The sequence below is a fragment of the Arvicola amphibius genome, chromosome 6 (assembly GCF_903992535.2).
Source record: "Arvicola amphibius chromosome 6, mArvAmp1.2, whole genome shotgun sequence".
NCBI classification, from domain to species: Eukaryota; Metazoa; Chordata; class Mammalia; order Rodentia; family Cricetidae; genus Arvicola; species Arvicola amphibius.
This window is the reverse complement of record NC_052052.2, coordinates 64825285-64851154: the sequence shown is the minus strand read 5'-3', so window position 1 is coordinate 64851154 and position 25870 is coordinate 64825285. Positions and strand designations below refer to the sequence as shown.

General features: G+C 39.3%; 1 protein-coding gene across 9 annotated transcripts in view; it reads right to left on the bottom strand.

The window, feature by feature from the left end:
• Positions 1 to 25870, bottom strand: part of Mpdz (multiple PDZ domain crumbs cell polarity complex component) — a 155989-nt gene that overhangs the window by 13869 nt on the left and 116250 nt on the right. For 6 of the 9 annotated variants that reach the window (XM_038333928.1, XM_038333931.1, XM_038333929.1 and 3 more), the window contains 10 exons: positions 25166 to 25237; positions 22816 to 22978; positions 20931 to 21127; positions 19801 to 19892; positions 19434 to 19524; positions 10473 to 10553; positions 4184 to 4276; positions 4018 to 4092; positions 2238 to 2403; positions 456 to 601 (listed from right to left, as the gene is read on the bottom strand). In XM_038333928.1, the coding sequence (XP_038189856.1) occupies positions 456 to 601; positions 2238 to 2403; positions 4018 to 4092; positions 4184 to 4276; positions 10473 to 10553; positions 19434 to 19524; positions 19801 to 19892; positions 20931 to 21127; positions 22816 to 22978; positions 25166 to 25237 (1176 nt within the window). The remainder of the gene's footprint in view (positions 1 to 455; positions 602 to 2237; positions 2404 to 4017; positions 4093 to 4183; positions 4277 to 10472; positions 10554 to 19433; positions 19525 to 19800; positions 19893 to 20930; positions 21128 to 22815; positions 22979 to 25165; positions 25238 to 25870) is intronic. The other 3 variants (XM_038333930.1, XM_038333933.1, XM_038333935.1) reach the window with 1 other exon arrangement.

Here is a 25870-nt window from a genome sequence, read left to right as displayed (position 1 = left end):
CAATGTAAGAAAACATCTAACAACGTAATTTTTGTTAAAAGGTTGAAAGAAGTATATACTTTATAATGATAGAGAAATTTCAAGATAAAACTCATAAATGTATAAAGCATATATGAATATAATATATAAAGCACCATTATGATCTACAAGTGGCAAAACTTTTAAAGTATTTTGACATGCAAAAAATATGTATAAATCATTTTCTATTCTTCTCAAAATACAGCTGAGATAACCTGGGTACAATGCCAAGGACCAGCGAAGTGATACAAACACTCCGAATTTTACGTGTAACAGATTGTATTTAAGTCAGCCTTGGCGTAATCAAAGTCATAATTCTAGTTTTTGTTGCCAGTGATACTTCTTTTCTCCACCTGTATCACAATAAAGGGACAGAAACCTCCTCCTCATGGTCTCATGGACCACCCGAGTGCCTCCAAACTGGGCAGGGTACTTACCAGCAGTGTGTCTGACCCCCCAACAATACTCAGGCCCAGTCCCGTTTGCCCTTTGGAAATCTCAATTGTTGTCTCACAGCCAGGGATGATGGGGCAGGTGGCAGGGTCCGAAGCAAAGACTGCTGGTGTCGACGACCTGCTTGTACCTAGAAAGGAGTTTACAATGGATGAGCCACAAATCAAAATGGGTTAGGAAGAACTCATGCCAAATTTAGCACACAAGTTACCTATGGGGATAGAGAAAGAGATTACAGAAAAGGCAACTTCATATCAGTCTTGAATATTTTCACCATTTTGTATTTAAAATATCAAAGTAGCATGATTAATTTATCATCATTAAACCTAAGGATAGGCACAAAATGACTTGTTTTTTAATGTTATTTTGTTTTTTTTAAGTTGCTGGAGGTAAACAGGACAGAACATGAAAGAAAAGAAACTGGGAGTCAGGCTAGAGCCTCTTCTTTGAATTTTGTAGCTGATACTTCACCAGAACCGAGCACACTTCCTATGAAGGAAGCATTCGTCACACTCAGAGCTGAACTGGCCTGCACAGACTCTCAAGAAGCTCATCGTTAATTTTGGTCATGGTGCTGCACCATGGCTTGACAGGTTATTTTCTTGTTCTATGTATCATGAAGCATCTCTTCTTATGTAATCAGTTCTGAGCATATTTGCACAGATACAAATACATGCAAAAATATTCACTTTATTCATTTCTTGTCTTTCTTCTTGAGGCTCATGTGGTACTTTTAGGCTTTTGACATTAAATCCTGCTACGTACCTTTCTGAATTAGATAGATAAGAACGCAGTGTGAAAAACTAAGGAAACTGCCCATTCCCTATTTTCTGAGTATGCACAAGACACACTTTTCTTTCACAGGAAAGAGCAGGGTTAGGAGAGTCACTCTTGTCGAGTGTTGTGTGCTGTAGACAAGATACTTTCTTTTCAGGAAATCAGAAACAGATGATGCTCTTACTATAGAAACAGTTAAAAAAGGGTGCATGAGATTTTCATTTATGCTGTTTTCATTGAACATTTCGTATTTTATACACAATGCTATTTAGAATCCAACATTGAGAAAAATCTTCATTAAAATATTAACAGTTACCTCAATGAATTCCCTACCCTTTTAAACAAGATTACTGTTATCAGAGATGTTTTATTTTAAGATGTTTGAATAGGTGTATTACACATACTTTCAGTCTGTTTTTCCTTAACAAACTGTCAAATAAATGGAATATTTCAGTTTGTATTATAGGTCAAGAAAGTGTCTCCCTTCTCTACCTTCCACAGAAAAGATAATGTTTAAATCATTTCTGAATCATGATTTAGAGAGTTTGGAGTTATTTATTCATGGACATTTTTCTTCAAAAAGTAAGTCAAGTAATTTTTTATTTATATATCTATCCATTTGTTTTTGTTTGTTTGCTCTGTGCAGCTCTGTCTGTCCTGGATGAGCTCTGCAGACCAGCTTGACCTTGAACTCAGAGATCAGCCTGCCTCTGCCTCCTGAGTGCTGGAACTAAAGGCATGTGCCACTATTAACAATTTGCTCCGTATACTAAATTAATCCTAAGGAATCACAGTTGGGTAACATATGCACACAGGTCTACTGCATAGGACCCCCACTTTTCTCAGTTATGCCCTCTTTTAACTGTTCAGTCACTAAAGACGCTTTGACTTTAAGGCCCTTCAAGCTGCCCTGTGAACAGGCCTGCTTTGAAGGAAGACCTTCAATTGAGCTTGCCCTATGTGTAGGACTCTCACGAGCCAGTCCTTACTTGGGATGGCTTCTGGATCCAGAGCTGGGACTGCAGGAGACTGGGACCTGTCTTTCCTTTCTCCACTGGCTGCAGAAGCTGCTGAAGGAACAGCCTGGCAAGCTGGATTCTCAGCTCGAACAGTCAGTTTTACAGTTGACTTTGCTGTTTTCAGAAGGCTGATGAACTGGCCGGATATTGATGTGGAGGAGAACAAAATTCAAAGACAAATGAGTAAACATATACAAATAAAAGTCATCAGAATTGTTAGAATATCTTTCGTGTATTCGTGTGTATATGCATGCATACATGTTTATGTGTGTGCATGGCTGAGTGTGCACAGTACATACGGGTGGGCATGTCAAGGCCATAGGGTTTTCACTGGTTTGAGGCTCACAGATCAGGCTGGGCTGAATATCCAGGAAGCCCCAGAGAATTTCTGGTTTCTGCTTCCTCATCACAGGATTAGAAAAGCTGGCATACCAACACCCAATGTTTTATTTCGCTTTATCCTACTCCTCCTCTTCTTCATTCTTTAAACATGAAATCAGACTATTCAACTCAAGTTCCTTATTTATGTTTAAAGATTTACTTATTTGTTATTTGGTGTGTGTGTGTGTGTGTGTGTATGTGTGTGTGTGTGCATGCGTGTATGCACACATGTGTATGTAGGTGCCTGTGGAGTCCAGAAGAGGGTGTTAGATCCCTTGGAGTGGAGTTCAAAGTAGCTGGGAGCTGCCTGGCATGGGTCCTGAACAGAACTTAGTTCTGCTAAGAGCATTCTTCACCACTGAACCCTGACTCTAGTCCCATAGATTCAGATTCTTGGACACAACATTGGCAGAGCTAACTCCACAGACCCAGTGTTGCTGGGCTCTAACTCACCTGTTATCCAGAAAAAAAGAGACAAATGATTTCCCTATGGTTCCTGGAGAAGCCAAGAACAGAATACCTCCTCTAGTTCTTCAACTGTCCAACGAGAATGCGGCTATTGCTAATTTCTACTGTCCTAGAATAGCTTTGTCGAGATTCCTTTTTATATTAGTATACTGGGGGATTGGCTTTCAACTTGTTACACTTCTAATCGAGTTTCTCCATTTCCCTAGATCCCTACAATGCTAGATGACACAGACAGCAATTCACCTGCTCTCTGATTCTTCAAGGGATCTGAAGCAGCACCCACAAACACACTGATGAATACATGGTAAAAGCAGGGCAGAAAACTAAGCAACAGTAAAGCCAATGCAAATGCAAAGCAAAATCAGATATATAGGTTAAAGACCCAAGCATTAGTTACTTTAAGTTTCTTGATGGTCAATGTAGAAATGGATTACATCCTAGAAGGGGTGACTGAAGCTTATCCCATCCAAGGAAAACAAGGCTTTTCCCCTGGCACTTCCATACAAATAGTATCACTCAGACTCCAGATACAAAGATCTGTTCAACACCAACAAATATCAGGCATGTAATGGCTGCATCTTCAAATCTATTTAATAGCAATATACTTGACTAAGGGAAAACATTCATAGGGAAAATATGCCCTCATTTTCAATACAAAGTGAGGCACTGTTTAATAGTTACAGATTTTTTCAAAAGAAAACAGGCAACATTTATCAAACATAACTATAAATATTAAATAATTTATCAGGTAGAATCATAACATCATCTTGATTAGAAAATAGGAATAAAAATTGGGACACCCTCTTTTTGGAAATCCATTTGACATATCAGCCTTAATTCCTATGCCCTGACTTGAGCCAGGCCAAAGGATGGGTTGGGAGTGCCTTTATTGCAAAAATACCTTCTCAACAGGATATCCAACAACAACTTCATCATCTACAGCCAAGATCTGATCTCCAGCTTTCAGCCGTCCATCCTGTGGGGAAATGTAAAAGACGTGAGTCAATGTTTCACAGCAATTTCCCCTTCTGTCACTTCTCAGCAGCGAGAAAGTCAATGAGTGTCACCTTGGCTGCTCCCCCGTGCTCAGTTAGACTCTTGACGATGACTCCACTGAGCGTGTCTTCCTCACTGATAGCAATACCCAAACCTCCTTGATCCTAGAGGAGTAGATGAAGGTTAGTCGGGAACATGGACATGGATTTATTTTACTCAAATGTAAAAATGCAGAGGCCCAATGACCCGGCACACAATCAACCCAAATGTTACAGAAGCAACTATGCAGGAGGCTCTAAGCCTCATCACCAACTGTACTCCACATTCCTCATTCACAGGAACAAGATGCAACAAGTGCCTGTTTTGTTTATTGGGATTTGTGATAATTAATTACGTAAAGAAAGGTAAGTAGCTTCAAAGGTGTGAACTGAGTAACACTAGTCACGTTTATTATTGATTATCGCAGTCAGAGTCCCTGGCTGGAGTATGCATGTGACTGGGCTGGTAGTTAGGGTGGATCTTGTGACAATTGGGAAAACAGACACTCTTACCTCTCCTCCATCACACGTAAAAGAGGTGACACAGGCCTTACCTATGACTTGCAGCCATTCTAGGCCTATAATAAAGATCAGCCTTGGAATCAATAGGACTGTGCATGATTGTGCAGAAAGACCTGGTCCTTGATGACACTAGTGAGTCTTACAATCAATCATGCTTGAAGACTAACCTGATAAAAGAAGCCCAAAAATCTTCTTTTATTAAGCCTGATGGAATTAATTTTTTCCTGTTCATTACTTTCTGCTTGTGGTTTTTGTAGTTACTTGCAATAGAAACTCTAAAGGAACAGTAAGGCAAACATACACGTGTATATTATGCCCTGACACAACCGAGGACACAGACTGTGGGCAAATGGATGAAACACTGGAAAGGAGAGTGGATGTGGGTGTGCATTTTCCTACCTGCTAACTTTTCAGTTCACTTCTGCCACAGTCTAGAGGTTCCTTCCTCAGGAGAAGATACAAGAAGCACTGTCTTGAGCTATCCTAAAATGCCAGCATGCAGTGCGATTCTGGAGCAACCATGCAGTTACATAGTTAGAAAACTGGCAACAAGAACCATAGGCGAGACTGAACTGAACGAACTACTGTCATCATCAGAAAGTGAAAGGTTCTTTAAAATTCAAAAGAAAACTCTGTAATTTTATTTGAGGATTTCCACTATGCAAAATTGATCCTGATTTCTGGCAATCATAGAACCTGTGCTTGCTATAATGTATAGTAACTTTCCTAGGGTAAAGAGTACTAAAAATAAATCTTTGGTCAAGGTTTTCTGACTAATTAAATTAGCATCACAGAAAGCCATTCTACTTTATTTTGGATTTGTATGCTCCTTTTTAAAAAAGTAGTTTTTTGAAGAAAAAAGATCGTTTCTCCAAACAAATATAATTTGAAACTTTCTGGAGAGTTAAAGGACAAAGGACTTGAGACAAGTCACCAATATTAGGATGAGGTGGGATGTGCACTGTATATGTGTTGTTTTTATTGGCTAATGGATAAAGCTGTTTTGGCCAATGGCTTAATGGAGTAAAGCCAGGCGGGAAATCCAGATAGAGATACAGAGAGAGTAAGCAGAGTCAGAGATATGCCATGTAGCTGCTGAAGGAGGCATATGTAGTTGCCCAAGACGCAAAAGCTAACAAGCCACAAGCCTCATGGCAAAATACAGGGTAATAGAAATGGGTTATTTTAAGATATAAGAGCTAGCTAGAACTATGCTTCAGCCATTGGCCAAACAGTGTTGTAATTAATATAGTTTCCATGTGGTCGGGGCAGCCAGGAAACAAGAGAGCGGTCTCCAACTACATGCAAGGCTCTTGTGTCTCCACTGCACTGCATAGCAGTCCCATGTCATCTCAGAATGAGGCAAGCACAGGCCATTTACACAAAGCAGGTGCCACTGGCCATTTACACAAAGATCTCCGCAAAGGAAGATCCAAGGACACATTCTATAGGCCATTCAGAATCTCACAGGTTTAAAAATGATTATGAAAGCAATTATGGAGAGTTGGATCCTAACTAGTGCTTTATTTATTTCACTTAATCTTCAGAATAGGATCTCCACATTAATGTGTAATTTCTCCTTTATAGATAAGGAAAGTGAACCCGGAGGACTTCAAAGTTCCCAACAGAAATCCTGAAAACTCATCATTTCCTCTTTGTCTAGCTTATTTAAAAAAAAATTCTTAAATATTATCCCTATTCCCTTTGGCAATTGATAAGAGAATACATTCCAGTTCCCTGATATTTTCCTTTACAATAATAATAATACTCAGTTTAAATGAAGGTTTTGTGAATAAGGTGCTGCTGATGTTTTCAAGGTCTTGGATTTTCAATAGAGCAGCAACGTCAGAAAGGGAAGTACATAGACTAGGCATCTGTGAATGAATCAGCAGGAGGATAAAGGGAGGACAAAGCTTATGCTACAGTATGAAGCAATACTGCTCCAGATTTCATCCAACCCAACGATAATGACAGGGTAGCCCCAATTTCAGAAGAAAAAAGAAGAAAATGAGCTTAAAGAGTCACCTGAGATCTTTCAGGGTGTGATATGCTTCTTGTGGACAAAGTAGGCTTCTGTCTACCTCACTACTAAGTGCCAGACAAAAGTATTGCCTGATCTGTTTGACAAGATTGTTAAAAGGTTCTGAGCAAGGGATGAAAGGAATGCAAACAAGTATGGAAGAGAGAACACCAGTGTCAACAATGATATATCTTTTATTCTTTCCTAACAACTATCATAATGCCTACTACGTGTGTGTGTGTGTCCATGCACATACATACCAGGTAGTAGATGCACCGTGTATGTGTGGATTGATCATTATAACTACAGAATGAGCACTACTTTTTGTCCTTATTTTAGAGATTATTATAGTTAGCTTTTTTGTTGCTTTGATAAAATATTGACCAAAAGCAACATGGGAGGAGAGGGTTTATTTCACCATATTCAAGGGACCACTGGTGGGGCAGGTGCTCAAGATGGGCACCAAGACTGTGGAAGAACAATGCTTGCTGGTCTGCTTTCCATAGATGGCTCAGCTTCCTTTCTTATTAAGCAAAGATTACCTGTTAGGAATGGCATTGCGCACAGTGGGCTGGGATTTTAATGCACCAAAGACTTGAACACAGGCAGTTTAAGGGAAGAAATTCTTTAACTGAGGTTCCTTCTTCACAGTGTCAGATTTGACAGAAACCAAACCAGCAGAACTGACCAACTGTCCACATGTCACACAAATACCCCAAACATTTCCTTTCTTGCTTATTCCCAAGACATTATGGGGTTTCACAATATTCAACAAAGTATTAGTTTTAAAACCTTACAATCATTAAAACATTGAAAGTCCAAGGTCTCTTAAATATCTAAAGTCTTTTAACTGTGGGATAAGTAAAAAAGAAATTTCATACTTTTTTATTCCAAGAGGGAAGACCCAAAGCACACTAACAATTTAATCAAAGTGAAATCAAACTTCAAAACAGTGTAAATGGCTCAGAGGCCAACACCTTGGATTCACTCCTGATCTGCTGGATTCTGAAAGCCCCATCTTTCGAGCTCTGCCATGCACAGCACGTGCAGCTTGTCACCTAGGCTCACACCCACTTCACTGTTCCACACTCCTGCTGTCACTGGCATTCCCCTCGCTGTCCGGGCATTGCCAATATCCTGGAATTTCCTCTGCATCTTAGGCTGTGTGTTCACCACTAGTCTCTCCCAGTGCCCAGCCCCAGCGCCTCTCCATAAACCCTTCAATTGTGTGCTCTCCACTGAAGCTAAGGTTTCACTTTCACCAGTGGCTCTTCCTAGCCCCCCCTAGTACCAGGCCTCAAGTGCTCTTTATGCTGAAGTCACTCCCGTAACTGTCATGCTAGGATATCAGTGACACAGGGAGACCAGTACGCACAGCCGAGCTTGGCTGCCAGCCTCAGATGCAGCCTCATTCACCTCTGGACCATAGTTCCTGCATGATGACCATGAGGAAATCCTTCCCTGGAGATTTGCCAGCTTTTCAAATCCAAAGCTCTAAAATGTTACACAATCCTCTCAAAAAACAGTATGGTCATATTCATCACAGCAAAATCCCATATTTCTAATATTATTGATGACTGTCAGCGAATTATCTTGAAGATAGGACTCAAAGTATTCCTGTGAGATATTACCTGGCCACCATGCATGCCTATTAGGAACATACATACATACATACATACATATGGTTAATAGAGGTGGCAATATCCACCCTAACTGCAGGTGGCATTATTCTACACACAGGAGTCCTAGACTGAATGAGAAGAACCTAAACTGAGCACCAACGTCCATTTCTCTTTGCTTCTTGTACAGTGCAATGTGGCCAAGTGTTTCCTCAAACTCGTGCTTCCATGATTCTCCTGTGATGACAGACTGTACGCTTGAACTGTGAATAAAAATAAACCCATGTTCCTTCAACCTCTACTGTCAGGGTAGTTAATACAAAGAAGCCATGTGCCGAATCAGGAATCTGCCCTAGGTAACAGCGCCACAGCTGGCTATTATGGGCTAAGTCTGGGGTGGTCTGGCTTTCAGACTGTGCTCTCAACTGCTGTACTGTGGAGTAGCTCATTCAGCTCCCATGCTCATTCTCTAGCATTCTTTGGCACTTTCTATTCTAGCATACAATAAGCAATCAATTGGAATTGCTATAAAAGGTCATTTGAGACGTTTACCATATTTTCAACTTTTCTACAGATAAACATAAGCTGAAATAAATCACTCATACTAAAATTTCAGCATGCATTTAAGTGATTCCTAATAAACTATAATTAAACTATACGTACATAATTATACTGTAAATAGTGTCTTTGGTATTTACAAATTTAAAATGAACTAAGCCCTGAGATCTGGACAGGAACACAGAGGACACGATTATTCTGACATGTATGAGGAAATGCTTTTAATGACTTCTGTTCCCTTTGTCTAGAACAAAACAATTCATATTTCCAATTCATAAGAAAACTTCATTTTTAAACCCATGCTAAGATGTCACAGCGGCCATGGCTGCCTGTACACAACCAAGCATTCCTGCATTGGTGATGGGTGGTGGGATTATGACATCTGACAGCTTAAGGGTGCTGCCCCCATAGGTCAACCATGCTCCAATGGATTGTCCCACACCCAGAAGAATTTGGGCAGCACAGATGGTAAAGGGGGATTGTACCAACCCAAGAGTATTTGGGCAGCACAGATAGGGAAGGGGGATTATACCACACCCAGGAGTATTTGAGCAGCACAAACTGAGAAACGGAGCCAGGACAGGATGTTGGGAAGGGTTGGGGAGGAGGGGTAAGTGCTTGGAGGAGCAAAGTGCTTGGATACATCATGTGCACATGACATTCTCTAAAATGTAATAAAAATATTATACTAAAAACTTCAGCAGCCCACCTTTGTACAAGTTTGTTTCTTTATAAAAAGAAACAAAATCAATACAGTCATATATTTTCCCAATATTCAGACTGTGCTAGGAATTATGCTACTATATAAGTAATTCATTTAATCTTCATGAGTGACTAAAAGTACTACTGATATTTCCAAATTATACGGGAGGAAACTCATGAAATAAAGCTCATCTCTGATCAAGCACAGTCTCTGTGATAGAATGGTCCAGGCTCAGAGAATCAGACCTCAGTGCCTCATGGCTGGAAGAAAAGGAACACTCAGCCATCCATGTTTGCAACATCTCCTGTACACAGCCTTCTGCCCTATCCAACTTCATTCTCCTCCTGTGCCTGAGCCCTTCATTTGTTCATATCCCCCATGCCCACTTGCTTTTCAGTATAGGTTCTTGTAGGTAAAAACATGTTTCTTTCTAGCAAACCACTTCTGAATAGCAGTATTTGAACCTGAAAGACAGACCTTCTCCAGGTCAACACCTCACCGAGCGCCAGCCTATCAGCTGAACTTGGCAGTATTTCAGTTTTATGAACCTGTCTTTTCATTATTGCATCTACTGAGCAGCATCTCCATAAACACATTTCATACTTTCAAGTAACACTAACATCGGGAAAAGCTAGGCCACAGTACAGGACCAATTAGCACAGCTGGCCTCAGGCTTTACAGTACACTGCCATCACCATGAGTTATTATAACAGATTTCCAGGCCCACCTCAGACCTCCTCACTCAGAGGAAGCTCTGGGTATGTCCCAAAGCCTGCATTTCTAACACGACCCCAGATGGCGTAGATGCTACTCTCTAGAGACTATGCTTCAGGGAGCCAGCAAACAGGACCAGCGTGTGAGGGTACTCAACCATCTTATTCCCAGTTAACGTGGATGTACCTTGGGAAGCTCCAGATGGTACACGTTTGTGAACGAACTGAGGTCCACAGCTGCCGCAGAAGTGGTAACACTTGGTGCCACCTGAAAAAGAAAAATGTCCAAACGTAACTGTCAGGTATGTTTGTTTGTTTAAATGTAAGTATCATTTAATCAAAATATTTGATGTTATCTATTACTTCTATTTTAATATCTGATGATAGTTATGTATGCTTTATATTAAAATGCTTGGGAGATAAGATTCGACAGTAATTATCTTTGTAGCACAGCACACACGGATGGTTCTGATACCTGTTTGAGTTTACTCCATAATGGAGTCCAGTAGACGCCTGCTTTCTGACAGAAAAGATGCCAAGCATTACTCTTTCTCCACAAGTTGTTATAAGTTTTCAGAAATTATTAAATGCTTTTCCTAAAAGTCATTAAGCTATAATATTTAAGGGGCAGAGTTGGTGCAATATGAAAATATGCATTTGCCATATATAACTTTATAACTTGCCCATCTTAGTTCCTACGAGGAAGCAGCTTAAAGCAGACTATGATTTCTTTATCCGTCTTACATCTGAGTAAGTCCTCTGTTCAAACATTCATTGAAGGAAGACTGAATCCTGCCCCCACTTTCTGCTACTGGTCATCCCATTGTTCCTCTAAGTTTAAGCTCTTCTGTCTCTGCTATCTTCTTTTATTGTTCTTAGACACAAATCCAAAGGTTTCTCAATTCAAACAAAAACTACCAACAAAATGTAACTCTTTGTGACCCTCTCTAGCTGTGCTTTCTCTTTGTTGTCATTTGCTCTCCCATCATCACACAGTTGTAGATGCAAGGGCCTCTATCACTGCTTTGTTCTTGGACTGCTATGCAGCATCTCTGGCTATGGGACCCACTGTGCTCTCCTCCACTGCTCTGCTGTACTAGGGCCTACTTGTTGTGGGAGGTCCTTCTGTATATGTGTTGCTTTCACTGGGTAATGAATAAAGAAACTGCCTTGGCCCTTTGATAGGGCAGTACTTAGGTAGGGACAAACAAGCGGTCCTCTCCTTGCAACACCTACTGGTTCTTTCCCCCTTTGTGATTTTTTCACTGTCTTAATGTTCACATTGCACAGGCTGCCCGTTGTTCTGTTCTCTTCTAAAGTCCTTTGTAAGGCAGTATTTTCAGCCCTCAAAGCCAACAAATGCAATATGCTCTGTGGGGAGTTGCCTCTAAACACCACACCACATATCTGAATATACCCTTTTGCAGACTTTCCCAACCTGCAGCCTGGTCAATGAAGCAAGTGGAAAAAGCCACAGCACTAGTAAAAGCACAAGCGGTTCACAAATGGTCTTGTACACCAGTTCCCAATAGGCAGCCTGTCGTAGCCAGTGGGATGGGTATGGAAAGATCAGCTCCTCCTTCTTAGGTTCACAGTTAGTGAAGTCTGCTGTGGGGGAGAAAGACTTGTACTTCCTTCTATTTTAATCACTCTTTCATTCTTTACCCAAACCATCAAGCTGTTCAAGAAATGTCTACTGAATGAAAACTTCACAACTCTTTTTGTCAATAAATGTTTCTGTGTGGGCATGACTATTACTGGATTAGGTCTAAAACCTTTGATGTGACCTCTTCTTCCCTCATTGTACTAGGGGTCTTCACTGAATTGTCTCTTGAACTGCTTCTGCTTCTGCAATTCCTTGAACTTTGTTTCTAAGCCCTGAAATGCCTGACAGTATGTATTTTGAAATTATAACCATGATTCATTTATGTAGAGGGTATAAGGTCCCCTGTTCACAGATAAGCACTAGAAAAACTAAGAATGTTGAACATATGACTTATCTCCTCAACAGAAGAGAACTGTATGCCTGTTCTATGCCCAGGAAGCTAGAAGTTGATGTTGTTAATAGCCTGGAAATCTGTGCTATTTGTAGGGCCTGGCCACAACTGAATACCCCAGACTATTATGTTTACTCCATATTCTTCCACCTTTATCTTGAGTATTGCTTCTCAGTCAATAGAACCCATACTTAGGGAGATGTCACATGTACTTTATAGCCTGGGGATCACTATGGTTTCTTGGTTCAAAACCACACCAGTCCAGGCCCTTAAGCTAAGCTATAGAACCCACTTCATGGTAGAAGTCACATGAACTTTGCAAAAGAATTTTGATGTAGTCACACCTTAAGCTTTATTGTGCACACGGGCTTGAGATAACTGTTACCAGGAAATGTTTTTCCAAAATTGTACTGTACTTAATTAAATATGTCTAAAATAAACTGACTAGGGTCGGACACCAGAGGTTTGAATCAGTCCAACTAAGTTGTGTTAAACTGGGTTCCTTCTTGCCTCACACAGTTCCTTTCTCTGTCAGCAGCAGACCCTCCCTCCACACACACATTTAAAACAGAATTTTCATGATGATGGAAGCTGAAATGGATGGCCTTCGCAGTGGTTCTCAAGATCTGAGCATGTCTCCTTTCTCAATGTCCCTTTCTCGCCACTCCACATTGCTTTCCCCATGGCATTCATTAACAATATTTGCAGTTTCAGGTTCAGGCAGTCGCTGGAGCGTGTGCTCTTCCTTAGCCTATGTATTCTACCCACAGTGCTTTTGTCCCCTAATGCTCCACCACATTCTTCACATGTAACTTCACATGTAACTTCTCCATGAAGTCTCTCTCTACAGCAGAGCACACCAAACTTTTCCTCTTATTACTGCATACACAGACTCTTCAGGTGGCTTCTGCAAAAAGTAGTGTGTTATTTGATGGTAGCAACTTGAACATTAAGGTTATACCTTTAGAGAGGACCAAAATGTGAGTAATCACTTATACAGTGGGGCACCCTATGACCTCAGTATTGTGGCAAAACCCCAGGCCTCTCCCTTACCTGCCTCAGCCTGTCAGCATAGCCAGCAAGCAAGTTTCCTTCAGGTAGGCTGCTCCAACACCCCAAACCCTCCAATCCCCCATCACCTCAGAAGAACTCTGAAGCACAGGCTGTGACTGCACAGAGAGGAAGAAGAGAGTGGATCAAGAAAGACCTCAGCGGTTGTACAGCGGTTAGACACACAGCAACAGTACAGAATAGACCAAGAAAAGCTCTCAAAGACACAGAGAACAACTGAAAAGATTGGACCAAGAGGCAAAGGCACTGCCTGCACCAACTGAGGGAAGAGATGGGTAGGTGCCAATGCAAGAATTCATTCAACAACCTGAAAAGCAACACGGTACATCAGAGCTCATTGGTCAAACAACAGGAAGACTTGATCATCCTAACCAAGAAGAAGTAGAAGAAAATAATTTTAAATGTAACTTTGAGAATGCTTGAGACCTTTAAAGAGGAAATAAAAAAATTCCCTTAAAGAAATTGCAGAAGGGGCTGGCGAGAAGGCTTAGCGGTTAAGAGCATTGCCTGCTCTTCCAAAGGTCCTGAGTTCAATTCCCAGCAACCACATGGTGGCTCACAACCATCTGTAATGAGGTCTGGTGCTGTCTTATGGCTGGCCTTCAGGCATACAAGCAGACAGAATATTGTATACATAATAAATAAAAAAAGAAATTGAGGAAAAGACAGAAAATATTGGAAGAAATCAATAAATCTCTTAAAGAAACCCAGGATAACCAAGAAAAGCAATCAAACAGTGAACCAAACAGCCCAAAGAGTTCAAGACTTGAAAACTTAAATAGAGGCAAAAAAGAAAAGATAGACCTAGGTAATTCTGGATATGGAAAATCTAGGTAAACAAATAGGAACTACAGATGCAAGCATAACCAACATAATATAAGATCTAGAAGAGAGAGTCTCATGTGTTGACAATACTATAGAGGAAATAGACTCATCGGTTAAAGAAAATGTTAAATTCAAAAAATTTTTAACACAAAACATCCAGGAAATATGAGACACCATGAAAAGACCAAAACCTAAGAAGAAGGAGAATAACTCCAGCTCAAAGGCACAGAAAATATATTCAGTAAAATCATAGAAGAAAACTTTCCCAACCTTAAGGATAAGCCTACGAAGGTACAAGAAGCTAACAGAACACCAAACAGACTGGACCAAAAAAGTCCCCTTGCCATATAATAATCAAACTGAAAAACATACAGAAGAAAGAATATTAAGAGCTACAAAGGAAAAAGGCCAAGTGACATATAAAGGCAGATTTATCAGAATTACACCTGACTCCTAAATGGAAACCAGGAAAGTGAGAAAGTCCTGGACAGATGTGCTGCAGACACTAAGAGACCATGGATGCAAGCCCAGGCTACTATACCCAGCAAAGCTTTCCATCACCATCGGTAGAGAAAACAAGATATTCCATGATAAAACCAGATTTCAACAATACTTACTCACAAATCCAGTCCTACAGAATGTACTAGAAGGAAAACTCAAACCAAAGGAAGCTAACTGCACCCACAACAACACAGGAAACAGATAACCTCCCACCAGCAAACCTCAAAGAAGGGAAACATACGAACACCACCACTGGAAAAAAACAGGAATTAACAATCTCTGGTCATATCTTTTAATATCAATGAACTCAATTCACCTATAAAAAGATGGACTAAGAGAATAAATACCAAAGCAGGATCTATCCTTGTGCTGTATACAAGAAACATCTCAACCTCAAAGACAGACATTACTTCAGATTAAGGGCTGGGAACAGATTTTCCAATCAAATGGACCTAAGAAACAAGCAGGTGTAGCTATCTTAATATCTAACAAAATAAACTGCAGTAAAGGAGGCCTCTTGTTGGTTCCTGGCTGCTTAGACTCCTGAAATAATCACACAGAAACTGTATTAATTAAATCACTGGTTGGCCCATTAGCTCTAGCTTCTTATTTGCTAACTCATATCTTAATTTGACCCATTTCTAGCAATCTGTGTGTCACCTGGAGGTCATGGCCTACCAGCAAAGTTTCAGCAGGTCTGACTCTGGCGGAGGTTCCATGGCTTCTCCCTGACTCTGCCTCCTTCTTCCTAGCATTCAGTTTAGTTTCCCCTTCCTACCTAAGTTCTGCCCTATCAACAGGCCTAAAGCAGCTTCTTTATTAACCAATGGTATTCACAACATACAGAGGAGAATAGCACCTCAATAAACTTCAAACTAAAATCAATCAGAAGAGATGGAAAAGGACCCTTTATACTCATCACAGGAAAAATCCATCAAAATGAAGTCTCAATCCTGAACGTCTATGCCTCAAATACTAGAGCATCCACATATGTAAAAGAAACATTATTAAAGCTTAAATTGCACATCAAACCCCACACATGAATAGTAGACTTCAACACCCACTTTCCCCAATGGACAGGTCAACCAGGCAGAAACTTAACAGAGAAATTAGAAACTAATATACATCATCACACAAATGGAATTAACAGACATCTATAGAACATTTCACCACAAAACCAAAGAATATACCTTTTTCTTAGCACCTCATGGAACCTTCTCTAAAATTGATCACATACTCGGTAACAAAGCAAACCTCAAAAGATACTAAAAAATTGGAATACCCTCCTGTATCTTATCGGATCATCATGGTTTAACATTAGAATTCAACAACACTAACTGCAGAAAGCCTACAAACACATGGAAATTGAATAGTTCTCAACTGAACCACCCTGGGTCAAGGAAGAAATAAAGAAAGAAATTAAAGACATCGTAGAAATCAACCAAAATGAAGGCACACCATGAAAGCAGTACTAAGAGGAAAGTTCATAGCAATAAGTGCCTACAGAAAGAAAGTGGAGAAATCTCACACTAGCAACATAACAGCACACCTGAAAGCTGTAGAACAAAAAGAAGCAAACTCACCCAGGAGTTGTAGACAACAGGAAAACAAATTGAGGACCAAAATCAAGAAAATAAAAAAAACAATACAAAGAATCAATGAAACAAAGAGTTAGTTGTTTGAGAAAATCAACAAGATAGACAAACCCTTATCCAAACTAATCAAAACGCAGATAGAGAACATCCGAGTTAAGAAAATCAGAAAAGTAAAGTGGGTTATAACAATAGAAACGGAGGAAATCCAGAGAATCATTAGATTATAATAAAAAACCTGTACTCCACAAAATTAGAAAATGTAAAAGAAATTGACAATTTTGATAGGTATCACATACCAAAGCTAAATCAAAACCAGGGAAGTAATTTCAATAGACCTATAACCTGCAAGGAAATAGAAACAGTCATCAAAAGCTTCCTAACCAAAAAAAGCCCAGGGCTGGAGGGTTTCAGTACAGAATTCTATCAGAACTTCAAAGAAGAGCTAATAAATATACTCCTCAAATTGTTCCATATAATAGAAACAGAAGGAGCATTCTGAAACCATTTTATGAGGCTACAGTTACCCTGATACTGAAACCACAGAAAAACTCAACCCAGAAAAAGAATTTCAAACCAATCTCCTTCATGAACATTGATGCAAAAATACTCAATAGTATACTGGCAAACTGAATCCAAGAACACATGAAAAAAATCATCCACCATGATCAAGTCAGCTTCATCTCAGAGATGCAGATTTGGTTCAACATACAAAAATCTATCAATGTAATCCATCATATAAATAAACGGAAAGAAAAAAACCATATGATTATCCCATTAGACACTGAAAAAGCATTCAACAAAATCCAACACCCCTTCATGATGATGGTCTTGGAGAGATCAGGGATACAAGGAACATATTTAAACATAATAAAATCAATATATAGCAAGCTGACAGCTAAAATCAAATTAAATGGAGAGGAACTCAAAGTGACTTCACTAAAGTCAGGAACAAGATTCATATTTATTCAACATAATTCTTGAAGTTCTAGCTATAGCGATAACACAACAAATTGAGATCAAGGAGATACAAATTGGAAAAGAAGTCAAACTTTCACTATTTGCAGATGATATTATAGTATATATAAGTGATTCTAAAAAATATACCAGAGAACTCCCACAGCTGATAAATACCTTCAGTAATGTGGTAGGATACAAGATCAACTCAAAAAAAATCAGTAGCTCTCCCATATACAAATGATAAAAAAAGCTGAGAAAGAAATCAGAGAAACAGCACCATTCGCAATAGCCATAAATAACATAAAATATCTTGGGGTAACACTAACCAAAGAAGTGAAAGGCCTGTTCAACAAGAACTTTAAGTCTTTGAAAAAAATTGAAGAAGATGCCAGAAAAAAAAATCTCCCATGCTCTTGGATACATAGAATCAACATAATAAAAATGCAATCCTACCAAAAGCAATATATAGAGATTCAATTTAATCCCCATAAAAATCCCAACACAATTCTTAACACACCTTGAAAAAACAATACTCAACTTCATATGGAAAAGTAAAAAACCCAGAATAGCCAAAACAACCCTGTATAATAAAGGAACTTCCGGAGGCATCACCATCCTTGACAACAAACTTTATTACAGAGCTACAATAATGAAAACAGCCTGGTATTGGCATCAAAACAGACAGGTTGACAAATGGAATCAAATAAAAAACAAGGATTATTAATTCATACACCTATGAACACCTGATTTTTGACAAAGAAGCTAAAAAATATGCAATGATAAAAAGAAATCATCTTCAACAAATGGTGCGGGCATAACCTGCATGTCAACATGTAAAAGAATGAAAATAGATCCATATCTATCCCCATGTACAAAACTCAAATCTAAATGGATTAAAAACCTCAATATAAGTCTGACCACAATAAATCAGATAGAAGAGAAAGTGGGAAGTAGCCTTCAATGGATGGGCACAAGAGACCACTTCCTAAATATAACACCAATAGCACAGACACTGAGAACACCAATAAATAAATGGGACCTCTGGAAAGTAAGAAGCTTCTTTAAAGCAAAGGACACAGTCAATAAGACAAAAGACAGCCTACTGATGGGAAAAGATCTTCACCAATTCTACATCAGACAAAGGACTGATCTCCAAAATATATAAAGAACTCAAGAAATTAGGCATCAAAATACCAAATAATTCAATTTAAAAAATTGGTACAAATCTAAACAGAAAATTCGCAACAGAAGAATCTCAAATGGCCAAAAGACACTTAAGGCAGTTTCTTTCCTTAGCCATCAGGGAAATGCAAATCAAAATGACTCTGAGATACCATGTTATACCTGTCAGTAAGGCTAAGATCAAAAAACACCAAAGATAGTTTTGCTGGAGACAATGTAGTAGAGTAAGGGGAGTATTCCTTCATTGTTGGTGGGAATGCAAACTTGTACAGCCACTCTGGATATCAGTATTGTGCTTTCTCAGAAAATTGGGAATCACCCTATCTCAGGACCCAGCAATACCACTCTTGGACTTATACTCAAAGGATGCTCAATAATATTACGAGGACATTTGTTCAACTATGTTCATAGAAGTATTATTTGTAATAGCCAGAACCTGGAAACAACCTAGATGCCCCTCAACAGAAGAATGAATAAACAAATGTGGTACATTTACACAATGGAGTACTACTCAGCAGTAAAAGAACAATGACATCTTGAAATTTGCATGCAAATGGATGGAACTAAAAAAAAATCATCAGAGTGAGATAACTCAGACACAAAAAATGAGCATGGTATACACTCAACTAATAAGTGGATACTAGTTTAAGCGTACTGCTAGCTAGCTCTTATATCTTAAATTAGTCCATTTCTATTAATCTGTGTATGGCCACGAGGTCATGGCTTACTGGGCAAAGTTCAGTGTCTGTCTCCTCCAGGGGCTACATGGCATTCCACTGACTCCACCTACTTTCTCTCCCAGCATTCAGTTTAGTTTTCCCATCTAGTTCTATTCTGCCCTGACATAAGCCCAAGCAGCCTCTTTATTCATTAACCAATAAAAGCAGCATATATATAGAAGGATATCCTAGATCAAAGAAAAAAAGATTATACCTTATCTTTGAAACCCTATGTTTTATAACAGTTAGCCAAATTAATGAGTTCTATCAATCAAATCTTCTTAGAAAAAATTACAGATACCTCCTTATTTTGAGGACTTTCTGAGACAGAAGGCAGAGGGTCTGCTGCATTTCCAGGACATACAGCCATCTGGTTCACTGCATCCTCATTTCTAAAAGAATGCAAGAATTCATCAGTCCATTATATCATGATATTATTCCATCCTCTATCTTGAAGAGTCATAAAGATTAAAGATTATTAGAAACAAAGTCTCTCTAACACCAAAATTATGTGTGTGTGTGTGTGTGTGTGTGTGTGTGTATACATAGTATGTGTTTATGTATGCATGTGTGTGTATATATGTATGTATGTTTTATTTTCACTGAAGATAATTCAGAGGTGAAATGCTAACCAAGCATTTAGTAGAGCAAACAGAGAAGATGCTCACCTGATAAAAATTATTTTTACTTTAGATGGAGCACACTTAATGATCGATGAAGCATTCTGATGACTTCGGCCATACAATATTTGGCCATTGATCTATGAGGAATAAGTACCATTAGTTCAACCTAATTTCTTTAGTTTTTATCTCGTCTAGCTAGTAAAAAGTAAATTGTCCTCTTTATTGTATTATATCCATTTTTTCCTATCCAGAACACAAAAATTTGGTTGATGAATATACAGGCTGTCACATACAAAGCTGTCATTAAGGTGACATACATGAACTTAGCTCTGGGCAGTTTGTGGAAACACCAATTTGACTAAATAGGGAGAGAAGACAATTTCCTGACAGACAAGGGCTCTGTGGCCTGCAAAGACCAACTGGGTAAGATCACTGCAACACCTCTCACTTGGTCTTAAGAAGCATGTCCTTGGAAAAGGGTATTTAAATTCCTGCCAGGGAGTCTCAAGGCACAGCGCAGACTGTAAGCAGCACAGCGCTCTACAGAAATGAATCTGCCAGCCCAGGTGTCCAGTCCTTGAGCCACTGCAACCAGAGTTAGTCCAGACAGCAGAGACATACAAACACATGGAAGAGCACCGGGGCAGTGTAAAGTCATGCTGACCCTGCATCAGAATGCAAGGAAAAAGCAAAGTCTACACACTATGAAGTGCGGTCTGTAGAGCTATTTTGTTTGGCGGGCATAGTTACTGCATGCATTAGCTTTAACTGACCTCACTGCACCTCACCCCCAATACTTATTTCATTAGGGATTCAACTTCCAGAATGTCTAGTGGGTGAACATCATTACTGTGGAATGCTTGGTCATTTGGCATTTCAAAATCTCGTAATAAAAATAAGGCACACAGTTTTTGAAGTGTGATTTTTATTGCTATCTTGGGGCAAAATCTGTTTCTGGTACTACAGAGTCATGACCTTTAATTTGAGTTAATGGGACACAAACTGTGTTGGAGAGATTTGGTGTGGAGCCAAATTTGCTGCACTGCACCAGTTTTATTGGGCAATGGATGGTTTTGTTAGTCACTACACACTGTCTGGGTGACTTTCTGGAAACTGATGTTTCCACTGTACTGATGAAGCCAAGAGCAAATTTGAAACTGTCTACCAGCACCTACCTCTAGAAGCTCATCAGCAATCTGTAGTCGGCCATCTCTTCCTGCTGCTCCCGTGGGATCAATCCCCACTATAAACACACTCATTCTGGTTCGGTCTTTGTTCCCAGCAAGACTTAGACCCAAACCGCTATGACCTTTCTCCAGCTCAATCATGTGGAGCTGGCCTGTTAGAGTTCCATAACGCTCTTGGATATTTTCTACACGTAACAATAAATGCATTTACAGTTAATTCACAGCCAAATGCTTTACTATAAAACTTATTTAGATTTATCTTAAGAGACATTATTTGATTCAAAACGATTTCTTGGCATTTCAAAGCCCATTAGACAGACAGGCTGCTTGGACATCAGGTTTGTTTTCTCAGAATAACCAAGCTGAGAGATTTCGTTGCACTGAGGGTATGCACAACATAATGTAAGACTAACCAGTTCACCTTGGGGGCATATTAACCAGTTCTCCGTGCTGGCACTGGGTCTGAGAGAAGTGATTCAAATTTATAAACTCTCAGAAGACTATGATTAAACCAGAAAAACCAACTGATCACTTGGGGAAAAGAACAGGGCTAAAATACTTAGAATACTTTTGTTTACTGGTCAGAGGAAGCTTCTCCAACAGAGGAAAATCTGTACCGTGTGTCACATCATGCTGGGCAACTACTCAGAAGAAAGAGAGTAGGCTTCCCTGGTGTACAGAGCCATCAGGCCAGGACAAGTCAATATACCTGTCTCAGTTTTAAGTAATCTGCCCTGACTACACGATACCAGCTATCTTGCTCAATAGATTGTCTACCAAAAACCCATGCCAGTGTCACCTGATTAATCTAGCCCTGTTGCCCATGTCATCTTAGGAACCTGGCCCTGATGAGCAAGTCAATCATCTCACATGAATAATCACAAGTTCTTGTTTTAAGCCATTATATTTTGTAGCAACCTGATTTCAGAAACACACAACCACCTATAAGATTGGGTAACTTTGATTAGGTGATCACATTTATCAGTCATCTCTTAGAAAACTACTACAGGGCTAACGACCTGCACTTATGCTGATACTTCCCTACACTGGTTAAATAAACATCTCTGGCACCCTTTCACAATTAACCAGGGTAACTTTCATGTTCTGTGCTTTCTAAAGTATGTGTACTTCAGACTTTTTAGAACTCATGTTCAGTTTCTGGTACCCTTAGAGTGTTCACATACACCTGTAACTCCAGTCCCTGAGGATTACCCTCAGGATTACCCTCCTAGGATTACCCAGGGCTCCAGCCGTATATGTGGTGCATACACATGCATTCAATCAAACAAATAAATAGAAAACAATTTTTAAAGTGAAACTTTTTAACTTGACACATTCATGACTTGTGGCTCATTTGTTTACATGGGCACTGTGTCAGCATTTCTCAATACTACCTAATGTAGTATTAATAGCCCGAGAGACCTGCATTCAAAACTTGAGACCACTTCCTAGATGCTCAAAGAGTTATCTTCATAATTATAATGTCATCATTCTAGTACCCCAAACACCAGAAGCTCAGGGCATAATGCTAATGACAATCAGATGCTACAAGGAGGGATCTAAGGCCTGTGAAGGGCAGTGGTTGGTCAACAGAGTCGATCTAGTACTGGGTTCCAAGAGATCCTCTTGACAGTTGTACTTCTCATATGAGAAGCAAGAGGGCTTTTGAGAAATGTGCACTTAATGTAAAGGAGGAACGTGATATCATGCCTCAGGAATGCATGTTGTATTCAGGGAAAATAAACAGTAGTTTTCGCACATACAACTACAGTATATTTCACCAAAGCTGGAATATTTGTTCATACAAAACCAAACCAAAGCTATTTTAAAACTTCTTATAATTAAGAGCATCACAAACAAAGAGACAACTTACTCCAGCTGTAACCAAACTCATCCTCTTTGTCTACATCTTCTGAGACTGTGACTGCAGACGACTGTGCACGATCACTACCCATCTCTGAGAACACTGAAGGGGAGGAGGAAGGGACATCACACAATGAAGCCTTCTCTGACTCTGATTCTGATTGGCTGGCTGCCTGTGGGAACAAGAAGAATTCAGTGGTCATGTGCAATCTCACGAAAACTTAAAGGAAAGCAAGTTAAGAATATAATTCAAGGCCAACTCTAAAATGTTCTCCAATGGAGAGAAAGCTTACTTGTGCATGTAAGAAATGCTAGGCAGGATTCAGGTATCAGAACACAATCATTACATTGTTATTTGCTAATACAAACAATGAACAATTCGATTTGAAGACTTAAATGACCTAAGACAGAAAATTGTTCAAATTTATCTGTTTGGGGAGGGGAAGTAAGGATGTGTAAGATCTTATGGGTCATTGAACTTTGTCAAGAAATAAATAAATCAATAGGAAGCAAATTAACAAAGAACATATCTGTGAAAACTTGTAAGAGCCACTGAGATGATGTAGTGAGTAAAGGCCGTTGGGCATTGATCAAAGCCCGAGTTCAATCCTTGAGCTCACACAGTAAAAGGAAAGAACTGATTGCCACAAGGTGACTTACGACCTCCATATCCATGATGTGGCTCTTCAATGTGCATTCCCACATACCCCTATCCACAAAATAAATAAATGTAATAATAACAGCATCAAAACTTGTCAGTAAGACTATACAAAAGACTGCTTTTTTGTGTGTGGCTTTGGGGACTGGACCCAGGATCCTGCATATACTAGGTAAATATTCTACTGAATTACAGCTCCAGCCCCACATGACAACTCTGTTGGTACTTGAATCCAAGAAATCTCAGGACAGCCTGCTTATTATCGAAGAACACACACTCAGTTCTGCTGGGTTTGGGATTAAGACTACTCCAACTTTGTATTGCCACAGTAGATCACAAGGGATCCTTCATACAAAACCAGATATAACATGCCTGCTGTCACTTAGGACCACTGGTAATCAAATTCTTTCGTGAGTGATTATGTGGCAGCAGGTTAGAATTTGAAAGGTCTCTAAACTCTTACGTTCTCAGTTTGTTACATTACTAAGGCCAATGAAGGGAAAACCTTTTTCAGTTCAGTGCTGGACTTCTTTCTTTCTAGTTTTTTTCTGCCATATTTATTTATTTAGCGGGATTGTGTTGGTAAGTGGGGAGTGCACATGCCTCGAGGTAACTGTGGACTATAGAGAATAACTTGCAGGAGCTGGTTTTCCAACCATGTGATTTCCACGGACTGAAATCAGGCCAATTGGTCTTGGGGGCAAGCACCCTCAGCTGCTAAGCCACCTCGTTAGCCATTTTTCTGCTTAGTTCTTATAACACTGCTTTTGGTTAAAACAAAAACAAGAACAAAAACAAAAAAACTTTGCTGCCTTCTCCAGTTTCCACAGTAAGACAGTATCTGTGTTCAAAATCAAGGACATGAGGGATTGGGAATGATTAGCTGAAATATATCAACACTAGCACTTCACACACTAAATATAAATATGATCGTATATAGTTAACCAGAATGCACAGGGCTGGCTGACAGATTCAGAGACAACTGATTTTTAGGCACAGAATTTGCTGTACTAGCAATGTTCAGTTTACACATCATTGGCCAAACAAATAAAGAGTTACATTCCGATGAAATCTCTGCTGTCTTCCAGAATGCTGTGCTGTAAATCTCTCAAATGATGCACAAATAAATATGGACAAGTGCACGAGAAATTTCACTTGATCCAGTCAAAGTTCAGACATCACACTAGAGAGGACAAGATATCTACTCATGAAGCTTTCTGGTTAAAAAGAGAATTACTTCTTTGTATCATAAAAACATGAATTGATTCTTGTTGATGGATGTATATTTTATAGTTCTTTCTACCTTTTTTTCTTATTTTATTTCATAGCAAAGAAAAAAACTGCTAATCTCAAAACCTCTTCAGAATACAGGCACAACAACATTGTGCCTAAATACCAAAATTGTAGCCCAGTCTAACTGACTAATCATAGATGGAATAGTTGCTGTCTTCCTGGAGGGGCAATTAAGTCTTCTATATGCCTATATCAAAATAATGTTTGCTATTGACAAAATATTGACTTGCTACAGGCACTTCTTGAAACCTGTTAACAAAAATATATATTTTACAAAGGTCATGTAGTGGCAAAAATACAAATGCAATGACAAACACCCGAAGTTCGTGTGCACACGTCAAGTAAAATGAACATGCATGTCACACAAAAACACACACATGCACTTTAAAAACATCCCATGGAGACAAACCTTAAATGGTGAGGGAGCAAAAGGGTCCGTTGGGGACCAATGGGAGATGACAGTACGTGACTGTGGTAGCTCCTACGGTCATAGAAAACATCCCTTCAGGTATGGCATCTTGTCTTACCCATGACACAGTAACATGAAAATCCAATGAATATTCATAGTGGTTTCTAAAAGAAAATTTTGATAGCTTTCTCCTTTTCTATTACCGAATTATTGTATAAAAGCTATTTTACAAATTTTTGTTTCAAAATTGACTTTATGATTTCATGAGAATATGAGACTACCCAAAGTATGACTGACAAGCTCGGAAACATTTACACTTCTTGATCTTGCATTCACATAGACTTACTTTATGAATATTCAGGGGCGTTTTCATGTGCGCACTGACATACAATTATTTGCAGACCTTTTATGATCATCTTATACAAGTCTGAAGATGTTTGAAGACAACGCAAGGTTTAAGGAAAGTATATATAAAAAGTAGTTTATACAAATGTCAACAAGAATTTAAACAAAAAATTAAATCACAGTATGATGCAGAAAAAAAACACTGTATTTTCTTTTTAAATTTCAAGTTAAAATAATAATATTCTCTGGAAGGACAAAGTGCTTGGAAAGGACCTGCATGCCCACTCAGAATACACAGAAGTCTCTGTTGTGCTGACTAAGTGTAGTAAATACTGAACTGGAACACAGGCACAGTGCAAC